Consider the following 25887-nt stretch of genomic DNA (forward strand, 5'->3'; position numbering starts at 1 on the left):
TTCTCTAACTTCCCTTTACTTGAACTTGCCTTATTCCAGTTGCTTCAATGTGTCAGCCGAGGCTCAGTGCTTGTTGGTTTAAGTCCCACAATAGGGGACTTCATAGACCAGGCAATGGAGGAGTGTTGCACTGTCAGGTGCTGTTTAGTTTAGAGATACAGCACTGAAACAGGCCCTTCGGCCCACCGAGTCTGTGCCGACCATCAACCACCCATTTATACTAATCCTACACTAATCCCATACTCCTATCACATCCCCACCTGTCCCTATATATTTCCCTACCACCTACCTATACTAGGGGCAATTTATAATGGCCAATTAACCTATCAACCTGCAAGTCTTTGGCATGTGGGAGGAAACCGGAGCACCCGGAGGAAACCCACGCAGACACAGGGAGAACTTGCAAACTCCGCACAGGCAGTACCCAGAATCGAACCCGGGTCCCTGGAGCTGTGAGGCTGCGGTGCTAACCACTGCGCCACTGTGCCGCCCCGTCTTTCGGATGAGACATTAAACTGTGGACCCGTCCTCCCTCTCAGGTGGACCATGGAATGTTTCTATAAGAGCAAGAACTAGTATTCCCAAATACACACAAACCCTACCATCTAAATACAGATATGAGCTGCCATTCTGTGTCAATGCAGTCACTTAATTATTCACCTTAAACTCAGAATCCATTAAGGTGGTTTCTCGAAATTTCAAGACCATTCTGGTCATTCTTGAAAAGACATTACCTGCTCACTGTCATTGATTTCACTGTCATTTTTTTTTTTCTGTAGTTTTCTTGATACCCTAACACACTCAGTTGGAGACTTAAAATCATTGCTGTGGTCTTTCATTGTAAGACCTGAAGTAAATAAACTCCACAGCATCTTAAATTTTTTGGACATCTGCCACCAAATTACACTTAATTTTTTTTTTGTTGGCACAAGTTAGTCCTTTAGCTGGTTTGTTTCTTTTCCTTTTATGTTACCTTTCATCTATAGCAGCTTCTTCACAGGAAGATCTAAAGTTCCACCTCTCTCTCTTTGCTCAAGGCTCTCATTCTGCCACAAACCCCATTAATGTTTAAACCTCAGAGCTGAGAATGAGGAATTACAGTACAACGTGTTGAGGAAGAGGTATACAATGACAACTTTCATCTGTAAAGCACCTTTGACATAAAATAAAACATCACAGGAATATCAGGCAAATATTGGCACCGTGCCACATGAAGAGATATAAGGAGTGACAACAAAAAAGGTTGCTCAAAGAGGTAGAATTTAAGGAGGTTTTAAAGGCGAAGAGACACCTGAAGGCATGGTTGTCAATTCACAACCATATTTCTTTCACTTGTACTGCAAAGAACTATATCCCAGTGTTCTGTTTAGTATTAGGTATGAGAGTTATTTTTTTTCAAATAATGGGCAATACTGCAAACCAAAGAACACAGTTGGAGCTGGCAGGTCATGTGATGAAACGCCCAGGAAGAGGTCCAACCAGAGATGATAAAAGCAAAATACTGCAGATGCTGGAAATCTGAAATAAAGACAAAAAGTGCTGGAAATACTCAGCAGGTCTGGCAGCGTCTGTGGAGAGAAATAAAGCTAACGTTTCAGGTCTGTGACTTTTCATCAAAACTGGCAAAGGTTAGAAAAGAATTAGGTTTTAAGCAAGTGAAAAGGAAGGGGGTGGGGGAAGAGAACAAAGGGGAAGGTTTTTGATAGGGCAGGAGAGATTAAGTAACAAAGCTGTCCTGGGACAAAGGAAAAAGAGTGTGTTAATGCTTGTGATGAAAGACAAAGCAATAGTCCAGAGAGAGTGTTACCAGCAGAATAATGAGCAGCTCTGACTCATTGAATTCTGCCAGTTGCCGTGGTGTGATTTGAACCAGTGACCCCCCGCAAAAAAAAACCTGGGCATTAGACTGTGCCTCTGGATTACATTACCACTGTGTCACCATCTCCCACTATGGGACAGTAATTGGCCAGATTTAATTTGCCCTGCCTTTATGGACAGAACATACCTGGGCAATTTTCCACATTGTCAGGTAGCTGTCAATGCTGTAGCTGTACTGGAACAACTTGGATGGGGCACAGCTGGACCTGGAGCATAAGTCTTCAGTACTACAGCCAGATTTTGTCAGGGCCCATGGCTCTTGGTGTATCCAATGCCTTCAGCCGTTTCTTGATGTCACATGGAGTGAATGAAATTGGCTGAAGACTGGCATCTCAGATGCTGGGGACTCCAAATGTAGTCCAAGATGAATCGTCCACTTGACAATTCTGGCTGAAAATATTTGCAAATGTTTCAGCCTTGTCTTTTACATTGATATGCTGGGCTCCTCCAGCTGGGCTAAGAGATAGCCCTACACCCACCCCCCCTCCCCCCAAACGACAGCTTTGAAACTTTGAAATCCACAAAGGCAGGACTGGTTAAACCAGCTGGTTACATGACTGAACAGCTGATCCAGGCTTTCAAATGAGACACAGGACAGTTTGAATTGAGATGGCAGTTTTGCAACTGAAGCTGGAGCAAGGAAGCCTCTCACCTGGCTGTCTCTCTCTCACTTTCTCCCAAGCCACTGGAGCCATGGAAGACATGTAAACCTCAAGAAAGAAAAGATTCCGACTTTGAAACAAGTTGAAGTGTAAACTGGGCCCCAACCAAAAGCAGGACTTACCGGCAACCAAAGACTCCCCATTGAGCTCAAAGGACTGTAATTATAAGCCAGATATTGCCTCAAACATTTCCCCTTTATTCTTTTCTACTTTTTCTGTCTCTATCTGTGTGCGTGTTTATCATGTATGCATGCTAGCATGGTAGCGTTGCATATTCGTATTCATTAACCGGATTAGTTTAAAATTAATAAACTTCCACCTTTCTTGTTTAAAGCTAAGGAAACCTGTCTGATTTCTTTGCCTTACAATTGGAGCAGTGAATAAGAATTCACCGAGAAGGAGCTAAAAACACTTTCTAAAATTAAACCCTATTACAGTTAAACCAAGCAAAGGCGGAGGGGGAACCCCTAGACACCTTGTCACAACAAAAATTTGGGGGCTAGCATCCTGGATTTGACCCACAGACAAATGTGAAATTGGAAGTGGGAAGTCAAATTGATTCCAAACAAAAGAAAAGATTTCAATGCTAGTTTTCTTGTGGTTGTATGTGCTGGAATACTAACATGTCTGCGAATGAAGCCAGTAGCTCCCCAAGCCTGGGTGAAGTAACTTGGAATAAGTTAAAAGCACTGTCTATGGAGGAGTTGAGGAAAATGGCTGAGCTGTGTGGGATCACTGTACATGGCAAGGCTAGGAAGTCTGAACTCCTAAGACTCGTGGCCAACCATTTTTCCCTTGATTTTGAAGAAGCAGAAACAGGCTTAGAAGCAGACTCTGACAGAGTATTGCTAGCAAAGATACAATTAGAACAGAGGAAACATGAATTTGAGGAAAGAGGAAAAGAGAGAGAGAGGGAGAGAAAGAGCCTTCCAGAAGGAACGTGAAGAAAAAGAGAGGAGAGAGAGAGAACCTTCCAAAAAGAATGCGAAGAGAAAGAGCTAAGGCGGCTTGAGTTAACTAGAGGGTGACAGAGTAACCCCAGTGAAAGCATGGCCAATTTGGAGGAGCATAATTCCAGGCTGGGTACAGAATTGTTAAAACTTTCCCAACTGATTCCAAAATTCAATGAGGGAGATGTGGAAACATTTTTTTGTGTCTTTTGAAAAACTGGCAAGGCAGTTAAAGTGGCCACCTGAGGCTTGGACTCTGCTGATACAGAGCAAATTAGTAGGAAAAGCCCATGAGGTTTATTCCATGTTGCCAGATGAGAGTTAATCAGATTATGAACAGACCAAAATGTGCTACCCTCGGGGCATATGAGTTAGCACCGGAAGCCTATCGCTAAAAGTTTAGAACCCTCCAGAAAAAGCTGATCAAACTTACCTGGAGTTCGAGAGAAATAAGCAGCCGGCTTTTGACCAGTGGCTGAGGGCTTTTAAAGTACAGATCAGCTATGAAAATCTCAGTGAAGTAATTTTGTCAGAGGAATTTAAAAACTCTCTCCCACTCTCCAGAAAGACACATGTGGAGGAACAAAAGGTTGAGAGCTCCCGGCAGGCAGCAGCCCTGGCTGATGGGTTTGCTCTCATTTATAAGTCAGTTTCTCAGGGAAAAACCTTTCCTAATCACCCCCACAAATCCGAAAAGGACAAAGGGTGGGGAGATGATAGGAGTCCAAGCAGTCCTAGGAGGGAAAGAGCAGGAGACACAGGGGATCTTCCTCCAGCCAAAAAGGAAGGTGCTGTAAGCAGGAAAGAGACCGGAAGACCTGCGTACTTCCATTGTAATAAAGCAGGGCATTTAACAGCTGACTGCTGGAAACTAAACGGAGATCTTGTAGGGTTAATCCAGGGCACAACCACGTAGTGAAGAAGTGAACCTGATGAACAAGCTGTGCTTAACTACAGTAAGAGTGAGACCCAGGAAGCTTATGGCTGCAAGTACAGGAAAATTTAATAGGATCCCTGAAGGTTACCCAGCTTTTGTGGCTGAAGGGCGAGTAACCCCATACCCCTTGAGTGGGGCAAGCAAGCCCATAGTAATCCTCAGGGACACAGGGGCCACTAGATCCCTTTTACTGGGAAAAGGTCTGACCTTTCCCCCAGAGAATGCAGTGAACACCAAAATGGTGGTGAATGGTATTGGAGGGCAGCGTATGCCTGTACCTTTATACCAGGTGCATTTGGAATGCAACCCAGTTTTGGGACCGATGACTGTAGGGATTGTCCCTAGTTTGTCTGTGGATGGGGTTGACCTGCTCCTAGGTAATGATCTGGCAGGGACAAAGGTGGTAGCTTCCCCAGTAGTGAGAGAGAGATCACTGGAATTCAGAGACGCAGGGCAGTGGCAGGAGACAGTCTCCTGCAGTTTCCCCGAATGTGCAATGAATCAGGCCATGATCAAACCAGCTTCCCCAGAAGAGACTGAATTGGCACTGCAGGCAGATGACTATGAGGTCTGTCTGTTCAAGATTTTCTTTGGAAAGTTAGAATACCCAGGGATTGAGTTAAATGGATCTTCCCTAGCTGATGCTCAGCAAGTTGTCCCAGTATTGAGAGAGTTAGCATACGCTGCCCAGTCTGAAATTGAAGCAGAGGGAACTGCTGATTGCTACTATTTTTAAAGAATGAGGTACTGATGAAGTGGAGTTCTCCTCAGAGACCTGAGAGCTAGGTGTGGACAGTGGTTCACCAGTTAGTGGTGCCGCAGAGGTACCGAAGAGAAATAGTAAGAATGGCCCATGTGATTACAGTGGCTGTACATGTCGGTATACGGAAAACCAAAGCCCACATAAGACAGCAGTTTGACTGGCCAAAACTCTACTAAGATGTGGAGGAGTACTGTGGGAATTGCCACATGTGCCAGGTTGAGTGGAAACCCAACCTACAGTAAACCCGGCACCCCTAAGTCCTGTATCGGTGTTTGGAGGACCCACCAGCAGAGGGCTGGGGAACTATAAGGGACCCCTGCTAAGAACAAAAGGGGACAGGCAGGAACAAGGCTAGCAACAGGTTAGAAAGGAACAGGGAAAAAAAGACAAAGAGAGCAGGGTAAAGGCAATTCGGGAGAAATCCAGGATGAAAACCCCTACTGTCCGGTCAGCCAACCCCATTTCCGCATCAGTACCTCATTCTTTAAATAGTAGCAATCAGGGACTCCCTCTGCTTCAATTTTAGTCTGGGCAGCCTGCGCTAACTTTCTCAATACTGGATCGGCTCGTTAAGCCTCAGCCAGGGAAGGACCATCTAATCCACTCCCTGGGTCCTCTAACTTTCCAAAGGAAGTTTCACGCGGACAGACCACATGGCCCGAGACACTACACATTCAGGGAAACTGCAGGGGACTGTCTCCTGACACTACCCTGTCTCTGACCTCCTTCAATCTCTCTTTCACTACTGGGGAAGCTATCACCTTTGCCCCTGCTAGATCATTACTTAGGAGCAGGTCAACCCCACCCACAGGAAAACTGGGGACAATCCCTACGGTCACCGGTCCTGAAACTAGGTCGCAGTCCAAGTGTAAAGGTACTGACGTACATTGCCCTCCAATACCATTCACCACCATTCTGGTATTTACTTTTTTATTCATTCCTGGGATGTGGGCATCACTGGCCAGGCCAGCATTTATTGCCCATTCCTAATTGCCCTTGAGAAGATGTTGGCGAGGTGCCTTCTTGAATCGCTGAAGTCCATGTGGTGTAGGTACACCCACAGTGCTGTTAGGAAGGGAGTTCCAGGATTTTGACCCAGTGACAGTGAAGGAATGGTGATATAATTCCAAGTCAGGATGGTGTGTGGCTTGGAGTGGAACTTGCAGATGGTGGTGTTCCCATGCATCCGCTGCCCTTGTCCTTCTAGGTGGTAGAGGTCGCGGGTTTGGAAGGTGCTAAGCAGCCTTGGCGCGTTGCTGCAGTGCATCTTGTAGATGGTACACACTGCTGCCACGGTACATCGGTGGTGTGGGGAGTGTATGTTTGTGGATGGGTGCCAATCAAGCAGGCTGCTTTGTCCTGGATGGTGTCAAGCTTCTTGAGTGTTGTTGCAGCTGCACCCATCCAGGCAAATGGAGAGTATTCCACCACACTGTTGAGGTGTGCCTTGTGGACGAGCTTTGGGGAGTCAGGAGGTTGAGTTACACGCCGCAGGATTCCCAGCCTCTGGCTTGCTCTTGTAGCCACACAATTTCTTTGGCTACTCCAGTTCAATTTCTGGTCAATGGTAACCCCCAGGATGTTGATAGTGGGGGAGTCAGTGATCGTAATGCTGTAGAATTTCATTGACATTGAATGTCAAGGGCAGATGGTTAGATTCTCTCTTGCTGGAGATGGTCATTGCCTGGCACTTTGTGTGGTGCAAACGTTACTTGCCACTTATCAAGCCCGGATATTGTCCAGGTCTTGCTGCATTTCTACACGGACTGTTTCAGTTTCTGAGGAGTTGCGAATGGCGCTGAACATTGCACAATCATCAGCAAACATCCTCACTACTGACCTTATGATTGTAGGAAAGACATTGATGAAGCAGCTGAAAATGGTTGGGCCTAGGACACTACCCTAAGGAACTCCTGCAGTGATGTCCTGGAACTGAGATGATTGACCTCCAACAACCACAACCATCTTCCGTTGCACTAGGTATGACTCCAAGCAGTGGAGCATTTTTCCGATTCCAATTGACTCCAGTTTTTGGTTGCTTTGGTTGATGCTGGGCGTTGTGCTCACAAGAAGTTCAGTGACAAAAGTACGGAACCAAACTGAAGAGTTATAAAAAATTGACTTTCCCTTTAAAAAAAAGTGGACAATGTGCTACAAAATGTCTGCCAAAGGGCAGCTGACTTGGCCTGTATATTCAAACTGACTCGGCCTGTATATTCAAACTGACTCACTGTCTGTTAAGGACAAAACGATACATTCCAGGCTATCAGGTGTCAATTACACCTATCCTGAAACCATCAAGATATTCCTGAGTTGAATGCCCTACTTGGAAGATTCAACAGATTTACTGTAAACCATGAACAGCTACAGCACCCTAAATTCTTACCCTTTGCCTTCTATCTGTCTTCTCTGGAGAGTGAATGTGTGCGCGAATGGTGTTGTGAACATTTTGGGGAACGAATATTGAGAATTGCTGAAAATAGAGACATGTTGAAGCTTTTCGTCTTGCACTCATCAGGACATTAGGCAAGAATAACCAATGTAAGGGAAAACAACAACTTATACTGCATGAGAAGAGTGATAATTAATTGGCAAGTGAACTCTAATTGGTAGAGGCGTTGCCATGGAGAACACACCAGTTTACGGTGACTGACAGCTACAAACATTTCAAACAAAGCTTAGCAGTTAACCGTCAGTGACCGTAAACTGGTTCATTCTCCATTCTTGCAGTTCTTTACTACTAAACTATTTGGAATGAATATTGTTCAATTGTTAATCGGTTTTAAACCTACAAGAAAATCTGTCAGTGTTTATTTGGAAAGTAAGCCACTCAAGGACTAACTCATCATTTTAAACAACACGATTGCAGTAATTTGGGAGGTGGACAGTTTACCACCCACACCCCTTAACACCTGGTCGTAACATGGGTGATTTGTCTGGTTTTATTTTTTTTTAAACTTTTCTGTAATGGCTTGATACAATGGAGTGGCTTGCTAGAACATTTCAGAGGGCCATTAAGTGTCAAGCACATTGCTGTGGGTCTGGAGTCACATGTAGGGCAGAACAGCAAGGACAGCAGATTTCCTCCACTGAAGGACATTAGGGAACCAGATAGCTTTTTACAAAAGTCTGGTAGCTTCACGGTCACCATTACTGAGACTAGCTTTTTATTTCAGATTTATTCATGAATTGAATTCAAATTCCACCGGCTCTCACTGTGGGATTTGTATATGTGAATTCAAAGCATTAGTCCAAGCCTCTGGATTACTACTCCAGCAACATTACCACTATGATACTTTTAGCATAGTCCTCCCAAGGAATAGGAAGTCAGAGCACTTACTTGTCAAAATGACATACATTCTTTTCTGCCTACAGATGCGTTCACTGGTAGAGGAGCTTAGAATTCCTCTGTTGCAGCTTGGCCTGTATCCAATTTGAGACTGCCATCAGTAGCACCAGTGAGCCAGAGGAAAATAGAAGTATGCAGGTACAGCAAGTAATTAGGAAAGCTAATAATGTTATCGTTTATTGTGAGGGGAATTGAAATCAAAAGTAGGGAGGTTATGCTTGTGAGACAGGGCATTTGAGAGATCACATTTGCCGTACTGTGTACAGTATTGGTCTCATTATTTAATTAAGGATGTAAATGCTTTGGAAGCAGTTCAGAGAAGGTTTACTAAACTAATACCTGGAATGGACAGGTTGTCATGAGGAAAGGTTGAACAGGCTGGGCTTGTATCCGCTGGAGTTAAGAAGAGCAAGAGGCGACTTGATTGAAACATATAAGATCCTGAGGGGTCTTGACAGGGTGAATGTGGAAAGGATGTTGCCTCTTGTGGGAGAATCTAGAACTAGGGGTCACTGTTTAAAAATAAGGGATCACCCACTTATCACAGATGAGAATTTTTTTCTCAAAGGGTCATGAGGCTTTGGAACTCTCATCCTCAAAGGACAGCGGAAGAAGAGTCTGCATATTTTTAAGGCAGAGGTAGATAGATTCATAAGGGGGTGAAAGGTTATTAGGGTTAGGCGGGAATGTGGAACTGAGGTTACAATCAGATCAGCCATGATCTTGTTGAAAGGCAGAGCATGCTCGAGGGACCGATTCCTATGTCTGTCTGTATGTTCGTAAAACAATTACAAAAGTATTTGGAAGCAGGGAGAGAGAAAATTGAAATTGCCTCAACTGCTAAAGCTGACCGTTTCCTTCAACTTCACACTTGAAGTATGATGAAATTCTGGCTAATTGGGGAGAGTCTCTGTCAGCCACCCAAGCCTCGCCTGTACTCTAAGCAACTAAGTAATGGGCAAGAGTTCTGTCAGGATTGATCACCGCCCAATTTTACACCTCACAACTCACCTTACATTTCTAGAATATGAGAAACTGAATTTGGTGCCAATAAGATCAGAGATTTCCTGTTATCAATGCAGATAGTCTATTTAAAAGGGAGTAGGGATAGTGCAGAATATGATCCAATAAGGGAGCAGCAAAAAAATACCCTTGTTTAATTGGAGGGAGTATGTTTTCATAACTCACGGTCATAATGTTCCACCTTGTAACGAGCCTGTTTGCTTTTTGGTTATTCAGCTTCTCTAAATGCTAATGTATACAAAGGACTTACACAGGCTGAATGTTGTGGGAGAATATAGAACTAGGGGTCACTGTTTAAAGGGGTTGCCCATTTAAGACAGAGATGAACAGAATTTTTTTTCCTCAGAGGGTCATGAGACTTGGAACTCTCTTCCTCAAAAGGACAGTGGAAGATGATATGGGGAGTCGAAACAAAGTAACACATAGCATATAAGCCTGACTGTTGACAAATCTTTTACCTTGGAATCAAGTTGCAGTTTTAAGCCACATTCCACGACTTAATCTAAGTTGACAATCTAGGGTCGCACTGGAACATGGAGGCACCATCCTCCAAACGAGAAATAAAACTGAAATCTGGTCAGTCTGCTCCATGGGGTTGAACGGCAAGACTGAAGAGTTGTGTTCTGTTACTGTCCTGTTCAGCATTCCGCTTTCAACCACCAACACTAATAACAGCTGAACTAATCATTCATCTCATTACTGTCTGTGAAAATTTCAGTGCTTAAAATGCTCACCCATAGTACAATAGGTTAGAAAAGAACCATAGAAAAGTTACAGCACAGAAGGACGCCATTCAGCCCAGCAGGTCAGCTGAAAAAACTAGCCGCCCAATCTAATCCCACCTTCCAGCACCTGGTCTGTAGCCTTGCAGGTTGCAGCACTTCAGGTTCATGCTCAGGTACCTTTTAAATGAGTTGAGGGTTTCTGCCTCCACCACTGATCCGGGCAGTGAATTCCAGACACCCACCATCCTCTGGGTGAAAGTTTTTCCTCATGTTCCCTCTAATCTTTCTACCAATCACCGTAAATCTGTGCCCCCTGCTAAATGCCCTCTCTGCTAGGTCAAAACAGGTCCTTCTTGTCTAGGCCCCTCAATTTTGTACACCTCGATCAAGTCACTCCTCAGCCTCCTCTGTTCTAAGGAAAATAACCCTCGCCGATCTCATCTTTCCTCATAGCTGCAACTTTCAAATCCTGGCAACATTCTTGTAAATCTCTTCTGTACTCTCTCCCGGGCAATTATGCCCTTCCTGTAATGTGGTAACCAGAACTGTACTCAATACTCCAGCTGTGACCTGACCAGCGTTTTATATAGTTCCAGCATTACATTCCTGATTTTGTGTTCTATACCTTGGCCAATAAAGGAAAGCATTCCATATGTCGTCTTCCTCACCACTCTATCTACCTGTCTTGCCACCTTCAGGGACTTGTGGATATGCACTCCAAGATCTCTCACTTCTTCTACCCCTCTCAATATCCTCCCGTTTATTGCGTATTCCCTTGCTTTGTTTGCCCTCCCCAAAAGCATCATCTCTCACTTCTCTGGATTGAATTCCATTTGCCACTTTTCCGCCCACTCAACCAAACCATTGATATCGTTCTGGAGTCTGCAGCTATCCTCTTCGTTGTCAACTACACAGCCAATTTTTGAGCCATCTGCAAATTGCCCAATCATGCCTCCCACATTTAAGTCCAAATCATTGTTATTGCAATTCAACATTGCAACAAGGGCGGCACAGTGGCGCAGTGGTTAGCACCGCAGCCTCACAGCTCCAGGGACCTGGGTTCGATTCTGGGTACTGCCTGTGTGGAGTTTGCAGGTTCTCCCTGTGTCTGCGTGGGTTTTCGCCGGGTGCTCCAGTTTCCTCCCACATCCAAAAGACTTGCAGGTGATAGGTAAATTGGCCATTGTAAATTGCCGTGATAGGGAATATGGGATTACTGTAGGGTTAGTATAAATGGGTGGTTGTTGGTCGGCACAGACTCGGTGGGCCGAAGGGCCTGTTTCAGTGCTGTATTTCTAAATAAAAATCATTAATTGTATTTTTCAGATGTTACAAAACATGATATAATTTTCTTATCCCCCCCTTTTGGGAAACTTGTTTAAAACCATCTTTGATGGCCTGGATTTTGGAGTAAAAACAGCACTGAGGCTATCAGCACTCACGGTTATTAAAGAGTAAATCAGACAGCAATTTCCAGCGACTGCACACACAGATAAACACAGAAATCAAGAAGTTGCTGTTGGAGTTGCCCTGCTTCTCCTGAAGCTTCACTATACCATCCTCTTGCCAAGAGACTCGGGCTGGAAACACATGGAAGGGCATGAAGTTGCAGTACTTACATGATACTCACTAAACATGCCACCAAAACAGTAAGGACTTGTCCATTTCAGCCAAGTCAATTTATAATGACGTGTAAACCTTAATTACTGAACAACCCCTCTAGCACTTAAAATTAACTTGTATATGCGTTGAGTATCATTCTTTCGGATTTTAATTATTGAATATTAAAAAATCTTTTTGCAACAATGATTGACATGAAATGTCAACTATTCCTCTCTCCAGAAATGCTGCCTAACCAGAGTGTTTCTGGCATGTTCTATTTTTTCAGATTTCCACTATCCACAATATTTTGCTTTTGTAAGAATGTTTAGGGCCTATTTATATTATGCTGTAAGGCAGTTTTCACTTTTACATCTCTTCTTCACCCACCCAAGTTAATTGCTTCTTAAAAAAATACAATAAAGAAAAAAATTATCCATGGAAAGCTGCAAAATTAGCCTTAAACACAATGATACTATGGCGTAGATGCACTTCCAATTAAAAGCATCAGTCTAGCAGATCTGCTCCGTTGAATTCTTCATTATTTGTTAAAACAAACTGAATAATGCAAATATTAGCGAATGTTTAAATATTCATAGGGTATTCTTTCTTTTTGCTTTTGTGGTGGACCAAGAAATTTTAAAATAGTGTTAGCGCCCATGTTAAGGTAGTAAAATAATATCAAATATGTGTTTGTCCACAAATATTACCTCCAGTCATTTCTAGATTAACATTTTCCTGCAGTTGCAGTTAGTTATAATTTTTTAATCTGTCAAAATTCAGAACTGCAATTTGATCAACAGTAGGTAGGCTGGAAATGCGATCAATTATTGTCAACTTTCATAGTAGGCAACAAACTAAAACCCTGTCTGTCTGCTTTAGTGGACATACATGATCCTATGGTTCTATTCAACAAGCAAAATTCTCCAAGTGTCCTGACCAACATTTATCTCATTTGCTGTCTGTGGGAACTTCTGTCTGTAAAGGCTGCAAAACCTGCCTACAAAACAGAAATTACAATCCAAAAAAAGTCAGCTGGGTGTGATAAAGCACTATGTAAGTTAGTTTGTCTTTACAGTTTGCAAAGTAATTGCAGTAAGCCAAACAGAATTCATATTTAAACAAATCAGCTATGAGTTTTGATCTAATTGTACAATATCAAAGTCTACCATGGAATCAGAAATTAAATGAAAGTACAAAACTCAAAATAATTTCACCACATTACAATTTGACAATTTGTAACATACCTTACATTAAACAAAAGCAGCTTACAACGTATTTTTCAAGGCTTGACTCAAAAGAAATTTAATCTTAAGGAAATTCCACAATTTCCAATTTGTAAGATTGTTTTTTCAGGGAAAGGCGGAGTTACTGCAAATCAGGAGATTTTATATTTAATATATTGATGCACTTAAATTTAAATACCTGTTTCTCAGCAAAACTGGCAAGTACTGGCAGCCTGTGGCCAATACTTCCCAATTTACTGTAATGCTCCAATTACCCAGTCATTACACAATCATTTAACAACTCAACTCTGGGGGAAGGGGGTGCAGAGGGTAAGCAAGAGTACTTTGAACTTCTGAAAAAACATAATATTAGCTACTACCTGTTACCAAACCCAGCTCAAATGTAATATACCCTGCATAATTCTTAATCCTGGATTTTTCCTGATATGATTCTACAAAAATCAGAAGGAATAATTTTTAAATTAGTTATGGATCATTCCTTACACAGCTCTGTTTCAAAGCATTGTCCAGTTAAACTTTACATCTACAGCACTGTATAGTGTATTGAAGGCATGTTTCAGTGTCTCAAGTTTTGTTCATTTAGACTGAAAGTTTCCCAATTGAACAAACAGTAAAAATCAGAATGAATCCATCATCTATTTTAAAAAGAGTCTTTTAAGGGGAAAGCCTGGTAAATTGCATCAGGAGAATTTGGAGAAAAACAAACTGCCAACATTTAGTTACTGGTTTGAAAAGTTTCAAAGGTGCAATCTAGGCTTTATGCTAGTAATTTTGGTGATTTCTAGCCTTAAATCTTTGAAAAATTCGAAGACATGAGCAAATGACAGGATTTCAGGACCATACTGCATATTCTTCACTTTCCCTATGCAATGCCAGTTGTGGTTGAGTCTTGCTGCAAGACCGTACTGTCTCTTGAGGAACCAGGAAAGATAAACATGATATATTGAATTCAATAGAAAGCTACTGCAACTGGAAAGTGATAGTTTCTTTAGGGAAGGAGCTCATCCCAAAGTGCAGATTCTTCTAAAGCATTTAACATTCTACCAGGCACTTTGAGATGAGCATTTTTGTTCTAAAGTTGGAATAGGATTTTTATAATTCTAAAACAATTTCATATGCAAAGATTATTGAACTTTGTGCAGTCTTTTACAGCAAGCATTACACAAACAAACCTCATTAGCAACATGCAAAAGACCTAGACTGTTAGATTACAGGTATTATTTCGCCAGAATCCACCATCAAGAACATACCTTACACTGCACTAATAGGTCCAGACACAAGCAGACACCGGCACAGAATATTTATAATGCAAATAAACACCATTCCATGTATACTGTAACATGAAGATCAATGTTTTGAAACTAGGCTCTTCAAACACCAGAGTTGAGTGTTCCTTACTGCTACTTTAAATAGGTAATCATTTCTGTTATAGTAGCATATAAGTTGCATACAGATGTGTTAAGCATTTGCATGCTAAAGTTTGACAAGCCATATTTCAAGCCACAAGTGTTAGATTGCCAATAAATGTAAATAGTGTGCATTTAAAATGCAAGTGTATAGTCTTGCATTCTCAACTGTTGAATTAATGACAAGATGGGGGAACAATAAGACAGGCCACAGTCTTTGAAAGTTGATTTTAGCTCCAACTGTACTGCAACTTTCATTTTTCTTCACTTTGCACCAATGCTTCCAATCCTAAAAGTATCTGATGTGTTTCATGACATGCCTTTCAGCCATTCCCCTGCCTCTTCATTTCAGCTCCACCCCCCAGAATTGAGGTTTGAATGGCAACAGCCTGATCCCATTCAAATAAAGTTGTATTTAATCCTGCTTGCCATCGCGCCACTGCCTTGAGCCTTCATTCCATGCCACATATACAAACATGGCCAGCACAATATGAACAGCCACCACAGCAACAATGGCAGCATAGAAGTAGCTGTCTCTGTTTGACATCCCAAGTGTACCTGAGAAGGAAAAAAGGCAAAATTAAAGGACTTACACTGGAAAGAAAAAGTATACAATGCTTTGTTTTAACCGAACGCTAGGGTTACAGTTTTTATTTTTTTCTTTGAGTGGGGTACAGTGGAGAAAAAGCCTACATGAAAATGATAATGGGTCCCTGTTGCACGGGCTATCAAAAAAGCAGGGTATGGGGGTGAAGAAAAATTTCTGGGTCCATTTTTATTTGATAGAATCTGGTTAGTTGATATGGAAAACAGCAGTGGCGCCAGTGAACACATAGCTTATGTTCCGTATTGTAGACTCAGTCAACTTGGGAACATTTTCCAAGCATTTGAAAATTGTCTTGCAATGGGAGTGAATTCTATGCATCATTCAGTATAATTTTTCCCATTACAAATATGACAGCCATGGCTCAGCAGGTAGCCCTCTTGCCGGAGTCAAAGTCATGTGTTCAAGCCCTACTCCAGAGATTTGACCACATAATCTAAATCACAATGCAGTGCAGTATGAGGAAATGCTGCTGCATTGTCATAGGTGCTACCTTTCAGATCTGAAGTTAAGCAGAGGCCATGTCAGCCTTCCCAGATGGATGTAAAAGATGTCAGGCATCACTTCACAGAAAGGAATCCTCCTGGCGTCCTGGCCAACATTTAATCCTCACTCGACATCACTAAAACAGAGTAGCCGGCCATTTAACTCACTGCTGTTTGAGACCTTGACATGTGCAAATTAGCTTGTATTTGCCTACATGTGACTACACTTCAAAAGTACCTCACTGGCTATGAAGCACTTTGGGACAAAGGCGTTATTTAAATAAAAACTCTTTCTTTACTGCTCATCAAATCATATGGTTTTAAATCAAGAGAGCCTACAGTTTAAAGAGTTGCTGTAACAAAGTACAAAACACTTGTAATTGTGCATCCAAGTTATAAAAAACCTAGAATCTGTGTTAAAATAGATAATTTTTGGGATTGCAATTACACTGATGAACTGTTAAGAATTTCCAGTTCATGGTTTGGCATTTCAACCCCTTGAAATGTGCCGTAATGAGAATTAGCTACACAGCGACAGAGAGCAAGAATATACGTTTTTTTGTGTATTAGTTGCCATAAAGTACAATTGGAACAGCTGTTTCTTCTGCTTGCGCTGGATGGGTACTGAGACAGTAAATCTAGTGTAGAAATAGCAGGGGATGTTAGAAACCAGAGCTATTAATGGGATGCCTCAGCCCCAAGCTCTGGAATTCCCTCCCTCCACCTCACTTTCCTCCTTTAAGGCACGCCTTAACACCTGTCTCATTGACCATGTTTTTGGTCATCTGACCTAATATCTCCTTTTGTGGCTTAGTATCATACTTTGTTTCATAATGCTCCTGTGAAGCACCTTGGGACTTTCAATAAAAGGTGCTACATCAACATAAGTTGTTGTTGTACCCAACTTTAGCATCACCCAAGACACTGTTCAAGGATGGATGCTAGGAAGTATTCAGGAACAGGGAAATTTTACCCTTCGTCACCCAGGGACAGAGGCCAATTTAAACTTAGAAAAATAGGATGGTAAAGCGAAATATAGTGGACCAGAATGTGTTAAAAATTAAAACAAAAATAAGGGACAAACAAAAAGAAAAGAAACAAGAAAGAAAATGGCAACAGGTTGGGAATAGGCATTATATTTAAAACTTAAGATATTTGGATATCTTAGAAATATTACAGTAATAAAGCTACTGTGTAGCTTTTACTGCAATATTAGGCTCTCTTTAGCATTATAGAAAATCAGCTGAAGTGCTATAAAACCTACCAGCTCAGGGATTTGCTGGCAGCATAAGGAAATTTTTACAAATAAATTCGAACTGACTTAATTTCAATTATTCACACAGTAAAAAGAAACTAAGCTTCAGATTTAAGAATGGTCGTAATTTAGCAAACTTAGAATGGCCTTAAGGAAGCAGCACAATAAAAATGGTCTTCAGACACACGGGCCGGCATTTTACTCTCGGACGGGACCCATCCACCGACTGAAATGTTGGGTGGCGATCCCGCCTCCGATGGGCCGGGGGATCCAGACCGTGTTTTATGGTCCCCAGGCCTTTAATTGGTCTGAGGTTGGACTTCCACCTCATTGAGTGCCAGCGGGCTGGCAGCTCTTAGTAACCAGCAGTGCCACCAGGAGCGATGGCCACTGCTGGGACCGCAACTCAGCTTCAAGATAAAGAGGAAGGATGGCCCCGGAAAAGAGGTGAGTTTTTGGGGCCTTGCTGGGGGTGATCGGTCGAGCCTTGGCGAGGCAAGAGAAGGGGTCGAGGTGGGCGTGTTGGGACATCAGGGGTGCCCCCTCACCACCTCCCCCCCCACCCCACCCACCCACCCCCGGCCATCAGAAAGCCGCCTACCTTTTACAGGCAACTTTTCTCAGGCTTGGGCCGCCCATTTGTCAACGGTAAAGTCCCTGTGGTGACAGGCAGTCCATTTTTCGCTGCCACCACCTCACGTAAAATGGCAGCAGAGTTGGGAGCAGGTCGGGAAGGGCCCGAGCCTCCCACTCCATTTTACACCTGCCCCATGCCCCCCACATCTCCCAATCACCATCCCGTTTGGGTGGGGGGGGGGGGGGGGGCATAAAATTCCAGCCATGGAGATGTTCAATTCTAATGCAACAATTTTTATTTATATAGCACCCTTAACATAGTAAAATATTCCAAAGCATTTCACAGGATTTTCACTGGCTAACGACACATTAAGACAGGTGATCAAGAGTTTGATCAAAAAGCTTTTAAGAACTTGCATTTATAAAGCACTTTTCACATAGCAAAACGTCCTAAAACACTGAACAAAAACATTATCAATAAAAATGGTGATACTGAGCCACAGGAAGAGATAAGAGGTCAGAAAACCCAAAGTTTGGTCAAAAAGGTAGGCTTTATGGAACATTTTAAAATGGACAGGGAGGTGGAGAGATTTACAAAGGGAATTCCAGAGCTTAGGGCCAAGGCAGCTAAAAGCATGGGTGCCAACTGCAGTCGATTAAAATTTCAGACGTACAAGATGCCAAAATCAGAGGAGCACAGAGATCTCAAAGGAATGTAGGGATTAGGGAGGTGACAGAGTTAGGGTGGGGCAAGGCTATGGAGTGATTTGAAAACAAGCACGAGGATTTTAAAAACGAGGTGTTGTCAGGAGCCAGTTTAGGTCAGTAAGCACAGGGACGACATGTGAACAGACTTGATGCAAGTCAAGATACAGGCAGCAGAGGTTTGGATGAACGTAGGTTTTTGCAGGATGGAAGATGGGAGGCTGGCTAGGAGAGCATTAGAATAGTTAAGTCTCTAACAAAGGCACAAATGTGGGTTTTAGCAGATAAGCTGAGGCAGGGTCAGAGTCAGGTGCTGTTACAGAGAGGAAAGTAGGCAGTCTTGGTTATGGAGCAGGTATGTGGTTGGAAGCTCATTCGTGGGGGTCAAACATTAAGGCTGTGAATGCTCTGGTTCAGCTCAGTTGCCAGGGAGAGGAATGGAAACGATCGTCAGGGAAGGGAGTTTGCAGCAGGGACCAAAGACAAAAGCTTTGGTCTTCACAATACTTAGTTGAAGGAAATTTCTACTACCCAGTACGAGATATTGGATAAACAATGTGACAAATCAGACACAATGCAGGGGTTAAGAGAGGTGGTGGTGAGGTCAAGCTGGCTTTTGTCAACAGACACATGGAACCTGATGTTGTGTTTTCAGATGATGTCACCGATGGGCAGCACGCAGATGGGAAATGCAAGGGGGCCAAGGATAGATCCTTGGGGGACTCCATAGACAACAGTTCAGCAGTGACAAGAGAAACCATTGCAGGCGGTTCTCTGACTACAATTCAATAGGTAAGAACAGAACCAGGCGATAGCAGTCCCACCCAGCTGGACAACGGAGGGGGGGGGGCACTGGACAGAATGGCGTGGTCAACTGTGTCAAAGGCAGCAGACAGACCAAGAGGGATACGAGGGATAGATTACCACAACCACATAGAATGTCATTCGTGAATTTGATAAGGGTCATTTCAGCACTGTGGCAGGGGTGAAAACTGAATTGGAGGGATTCGACCATGGAACTGTGGGAAAGATGAACATGGATTTGGGAGGCAACACCTTCAAGGACTTTGAAAAGGACAAGGAAGGTTGGAGATGGAGCGGTAGTTTGCTAGGACAGAGGAATCAAGGGTGCATCTTTTGAGGCGAAAGGTGATAAAGGCAGATTTGAAGGGGCAGGAGACAGTACCCAAGCAGAGAGAACCATTATCAGCTAATATGGAGGCTGGGAAGACAAGTTGGGTGCTCAATAGCTTGGTAAGAATAGGGTGAAGGAACAGGCAGTAGGGCTCATGAACCAGATGAGCTGAGAGGGGCAGGAAGTCGGATAGAATCTAGCGAAAGTTTCAAGTTCAGGGATAGGGCAGCAGAGAACATTTGGGAAAGTATGGCCTTGTGGGCTAGGGGAAGGCAGAGAGATAGCTGAGTGGATGGTCACGATCTCTGACAAAAACTCAGAAAAAATGAGCTCCTTGCACTTGTTATTCGAGGTGAGGGTGGTTTAAGATGACAATGTGTTGGAGAAGAGTAGCTGGGGGTTATCTTTGCATTCGAGGATGATCTTTGAATAGTGAGCAGTTTTAAGGAATGCCTTAATAGGAGAGGGGCACAGAGGTTTAGGGAAAGAATTCCAAAGTTTAGGGTCTTGACTACTGACTTTTTTTTCCAACTCCCCAAGCATATTTTCACATTAATGAATCAGGCTGAAGAGCTAGAATGTACAAGTTATACAAACATCTCTACCCAACACCCTGAATACAAATTCCATTCATAAGCACATTTAGTGAAATTTATAACAAATCACCTAGAATACAGTTTTGCACATTTTTAAGCTACTGATGTATGCAAAATTCATAAGGACATAAGTAAACAAGCTGCACCCTGACTTGTGTTTATAGAACCTCTTCAGTCACACTCTGGAAGAATTCCTATGCTTTGCTTGGACAGCATTAGATAAAAGCAATGTAGAATCCCTGTATCAGTAACTGACACTGCTCACCAGCATTTCAGGGACAGAGACTGAGGTATGACCTCTAACTTTTGTGGAAGCTTTTGTTTCACAAGATATTTGTATTTAAATAGATTGGGTGTATCACAGTGCAATCGATCAATTATCTCCAAATCAATTGAAAGGAACCCAAATCAATTGAAAGGAACAAACCTTTACAGCAGAAAATGATTAAGATGCAGTTACCTTCAAACACGTAAGACTTTGTCCCAAAATACAACCCAATTGGCAAAGCGATCATTAGGAATGTGAAAAACAGAAGAGTCTTCAGCACTGCTAACAATGAGCCATCATTTCTGAAAATGACCAAAATCAACGTTAACATGCATTTTGGCAGAAGGAATAGGGAGATGCAATATACACTTAATGGCACAGTTCTAAAGCGGGCACAGGAACAGAGGGTGCATGTGCATTGATCTTTAAAGGTGGCAGGACATATTGAGAGTGGTAAGCAAAGCAGATGGGATTTTGGGCATCATAGATAGAGGTATAGAGTACAAAAGCAGGGAAGTTATGCTGAACTTTTATAAAGCTGTTAGGCCCCAACTGGAGTATTGCGTCCAGTTCTGGTCACCACAATTTAGGAAGGATGGGAGGGTCCTTGAGAGGGTGCAGAGATGTGCCAGAATGGTTCCAGGGATGGGGGATTTTAGTTTCAAGGTTAGGTTGGAAAAGCTGGGGATGTTCTCCTTAGAGCAAAGGAGATTGAGGGGCGATTTAATAGAGATGTACAAGATTATGACAGGCATAGATAAGTTAGACAAGGAAATACTGTTCCCATTAATTAACAGTAAAAGGCCTAGGGGACACAGTTTGAAGGTTTTGGGCAACAGATGCAGGGGAAATGTGAGGTAGAACTTTTTTACGCAGCAAGTGGTAATGATCTGGAACTCGCTGCCCTCAAGGATGGTGGAAGTGGAGATACTCAATTACTTCAAAAGGAAATTGGACGGCTATTTGAAGGAAATAAACTTGCAGGGCTATGGGGAACAGTGAGGGAGTGGGACTGACTGGATTGCTCCATGGAGCCAACTTGATGGGCTGAATGACCTCATTCTGTGCCATAGACGACTGACTATAACAGTTCTATACAATAATTACTGTAAATAAGTCTATTTATAACAAGCCACATTTTAGCAATATTACAATCGGTTTTAACCAGAATTAGCCAGAAAGGCCTAGGACATGACTGCCTAAACTCACAGGTACCAATGCAAGCAAAAACAGTTCTTCCACTTCATCTTTACACATGGAAAAGATCACATTCCTAGTAGTTATAAGCAAGGCAACCTCTCAGTTTGTTTCCTACATTACAACAGTGATTATACTTCAAAAGTACTTCAGCCGTCTGGTGGACATGAAAAAGCACTATATAAAAGCGAGTCTTTTTTTCCAAACGGGAGAATCTACTTGTGGAGGATGGAGGTAGAAATATTAAAAAAACTTTAACAGATGAGTGAGAAGCTAGGTGTACTGTATGAAGATGTGCAACAGTGTTAGAGATAAATGTAGAACATGAATTACCTTTATGGAATGCATCCTAGGCTGAAGAAAGTCTCTGAGCACAATTTTGTAATCCTCCTTATAAATGAAAATTGTGCTGGGGGCAGAAAGAGTGCCAGTGCAATAGCCCTATTCAAGTAGTTAGAAAGTGAAAACCCAATAACCAAGCCCAGTTTGTCTAATATCAGCTATGAGTAAGATTAAGACTCGGTAATTCAAGATCAAAATTAGTGAGCACTGAGAGAGACGTGGATTGTAGACAGGTTAGCAGAATTGGAAACTGGCTGGAAGAAGCAATTTAATGCAAAGAATGATGTAATGCAGTTTGAGGCTGAAGGGTGTATATGAACAGAACAGTACTTAAAAGTCAGTTACCAGACAGAGCAAAAAAAAACTAAAGCTACACGATACAAGATTAAAGTATAGATAAATTTGTCCTAAACAAGCATTAGGCCAAGAGTATTGAGTGTTGTTTGGGACACTCCATAACAGAAAGAACTTTAAAGCCATGGAGAACATACAGCATGGATTCACCAGGAAGAGGAAACAAATAATGAGGTTAGACTCGAGATACTGGGACTATTTCCACTGAACAGAGAAATCTGAGCTGAGATTTAACAAGCTTGTAAATTCAGGGTTTTGATAGTGATTAAAGCCTATTTTCATTGGGGAGTGATAAGGGAACAATTTAAAATTGCCACAAAGAATGAGAAGAATTATACTTTTCTTAACAGTGTTGTTGGAACATTGGGTGCTTTGCCACAGTGAAACGACTGCAATTTTTGAGGGAGCAGATAATCTTTTGAATCAGAGGAAATGTATGATGTAAACTCTGTAGCTCAAAATACTCTGCTTAAACAAGCAAAGCTACCTTTACACTCAACCTTAAAAAACTAAGTTGTCTGTTAAAGTAGTGGCCTTTACCAAATACACAGTTATATTATATCTAATAACATTAGGTCAGAAGTGGGGAAGTTCGCTGATGATTGCACAATGTTCAGCACCATTCGTGACTCCTCAGATACTGAAGCAGTCAGTGTAGAAATACAGCAAGACTTGGGCAATATCCAGGCTTGGGCTGATAAGTGGCAAGTAACATTCGCGCCACACAAGTGCCAGGCAATGACCATCTCAAACAAGAGAACACAGAATCGAACCATCGCCCCTTGACATTCAATGGCATTACCATCGCTAAATCCCCCAGTGTCAACATCCTAGGGGCTACCATTGACCAGAAACTGAACTGGAGTAGCCATATAAATACCGTGGCTACAAGAGCAGGTCAGAGGCTAGGAATCCTGCAGCGAGTAACTCACCTCCTGACTCCCCAAAGCCTGTCCACCATCAACAAGGCACAAGTCAGGAGTGTGTGGAATACTCTCCAGTTGCCTGGATGGGTGCAGCTCCAACACTCAAGAAGCTCGACACCATCCAGGACAAAGCAACCCACTTGATTAACACCCCATCTACAAATATTCATTCCCTCCACTACCAACGCACAGTGGCAGTGTGCACCATCTACAAGATGCACTGCAGCAACGCACCAAGGCTCCTTAGACAGCACCTTCCAAACCCGCGACCTCTACCAACGAGAAGGACAAGGGCAGCAAATACATGGGACCACCACCTGCAAGTTCCTCTCCAAGTCACATACCATCCTGACTTGGAACTATATCGCCGTTCCTTCACTGTCGCTGGGTCAAAATCCTGGAACTCCCTTCCTAACAGCACTGTGGGTGTACCTACCCCACATGGACTGTAGCGGTTCAAGAAGGCAGCTCACCACCTTCTCATGGGCAATTAGGGATGGGCAATAAAGGCTGGCCTGGCCAGCGATGCCCACATCCCATGAACAAAAAAAAAAATCCCAAGAACAGATTTAGATCTGGCAATGAAATTAAGTTTTATTCCTGAACTTCATAGTGATTTACTCCATTTGAAGTCTGGTCAGTTAAGATGAATTTGCTTTCTTTATTTCTTACCGACTTCACAGCTTTTACAACTGAAAGTCTTACAAGATCACTCCCGACAGCATTAAGAGTCAACAACTGAGGAGGGAATAGTAATAATATTGCAGAAACACAACACCATTCCCTTCCAAGTCTCGTATACCATACTGACTTGGACATACATTGCCATTCCCTCAGTCACAGTCAATAGCCTGGAATTCCAATCCTAATGCCTTTTAGGCATATCACTTGCAGTGGTTTAAGGAGAAGACTGACTAACCACAAACTCACCTTAATGTACTTTGTTGAGGCGACAAATGTGGCTTTGCTGGAATTTCCCACATTTCAAAAATACTTTTTTTTAAATTAGAGCATGATAAAAAGACCACATTTGAGAGATCACACCCCATCAAACTGCACATCTAGGACCAATACTGTGCAAAGTTTTGCCACACAATGGTCGCAAAAAAGCAGTGTATTGTTTTAATCAGTTTGATGTTTTCAGTGGAATGCAACAGTATTTTAGTTTAGTATATAAGCAGAAAATTCTGTATCACACAAGACTACAGTTGGCTGAACTCTTACAAGCAAGCCTTTTTTTGGTTGAACTTTTGTACTCGAGATATCAAGGATGACTCATTTCCAACATGTTAGCATCAAGCACTTCCACATTAATATAGTAAAAAAATCATTTTAAATAGCATGTGTTTAGATGTAGAAAATGAAACGATGGCCCCTGGTGCAGTTTATTAAAAGGTGGCAGCACAAATAGATTACAGTCACAAAAAATACAAACTGAATCCTTGGTTTTGTATACAATGATATTGTAGGATGGTTAGAAAAGCAACTGAAAATGTGCAGGACAGATTTACTAGTATGTCAACATTTGAGAAGTGAAGGCTTTTTTCCCCCCAGAGTAGAAAAAAGTGACAAGTTAGAAATCCTCAAGTTTACAATGGATTATAACAAAGATCAATAGTGATAGATTGTTTCTGCTAATCAGTGGAAATAGTCAGACAATTGTAAGAATTAAAGGCAATGTTGAAAAAAGTTATCAAACTACTTTTGAAGCAGACTTCAGGAATACTTTCAAATGGGGAATTATATAGCTGCTTGAAAAAAAAATATTAAAAGGATATGAGGACCAAGGTGAGTGGGTTTAGACAAAACCGTTGAGGAAGAGAAAATCAACGTGTAGGACTAATGGGGTGAATGGCCCGTTTCTGTAATGTATGTAACACTGTACAAGTCTACTTTCGCATTTTTGCGATATGTACTCGTTAGAGAGATTCACACCATCATCCCCTATTTCAGGGCACAAAAGAGCTGCTTGACCAGGATTTATTGCTCAGAGTTGCTATTAATACGATATATAGTGGCAATCAGGCAACTGAAAAAAAACAGCAGCAATTTGGTCAGGTCGTCCCAAAAGTTGCTTAAAAGTGTAAATAATTCTTAGTCACGTCAAAGAAAAAAAGTTTCACCATTTCCCTCATCACGACCCACTGTAAGGTTTCGCAACACTGCCGAATCAACACAATTTCACTTAATTTGGAATGCAAAGTATGGTTCCCAGAACAATTCAACGTTCACCATCACCCACACAATAAAAGAACATTACAACGTATGCACGAAGCACACGGGTACAATGATACCCTTGCCGCATAGGCAAGAGACTGGAAATAGGATAAACACAGAGAGAGAACCTGACAGACAGAGATGGCTGAACAAGGTCAGAGTAATTGACCCGGAACGTCTGTATCCAGGCTGGAGTCGGCAGGGACTAAAGTAAGCGAACACCCTGCGGTTGCCTCAGCGGTGAAGGCGCCTTTAAGGTTTAACTGATTGTTTTAATTGATCTCCAGAGCTTCCTCATCCACCGCCACAATGCGGATCACCTATAGCCGTCAACAAGCGACTTCAGCACCAAGCCCAAAACTCACCCCCTGAAGTCAGCGGCCGGAGCCGCGTTCAGCCCCGCCTTGTCCAACCGCTCCATGTTCCTGGTGACGCACTTCCGCCTCCTCTGGAGTCAGCTGACCATGTTGTGTCGTCATTTCCTGTTCTGGGCTGCAGGTGAATCAGAACCAGGTGTTGTCCCAGTCCCTCTTTGGTAAATGATCTAAAGGCACAGTTCAAATCCCACCATGGCACCTGGGGAAATTACATACAATTCACTAAATACATCTGGCATGAGGAAGTGATCCAGGCAAGTGGAGAGTATTCCATCACATTCTTGACTTGTGCCTTGTAGATTGTGGACAGG

At 42.6% G+C, this 25887-nt stretch overlaps 1 protein-coding gene across 1 annotated transcript; it reads right to left on the minus strand.

The window, feature by feature from the left end:
• Window positions 1-12040: 12040 nt before the first annotated feature.
• On the minus strand, window positions 12041-25640 carry vma21 (vacuolar ATPase assembly factor VMA21). Its single transcript, XM_068047149.1, has 3 exons — window positions 25565-25640; window positions 20356-20465; window positions 12041-15097 (listed from the first exon to the last, which is right to left on the minus strand). Exons 1-3 carry the CDS (start codon window positions 25618-25620, stop codon window positions 14955-14957), a joined length of 309 nt encoding a protein of 102 aa, XP_067903250.1. The 5' UTR covers window positions 25621-25640; the 3' UTR covers window positions 12041-14954.
• Window positions 25641-25887: the final 247 nt, after the last annotated feature.

This window comes from Heterodontus francisci, chromosome 15, assembly GCF_036365525.1.
Source record: "Heterodontus francisci isolate sHetFra1 chromosome 15, sHetFra1.hap1, whole genome shotgun sequence".
Lineage (NCBI taxonomy): Eukaryota > Metazoa > Chordata > Chondrichthyes > Heterodontiformes > Heterodontidae > Heterodontus > Heterodontus francisci.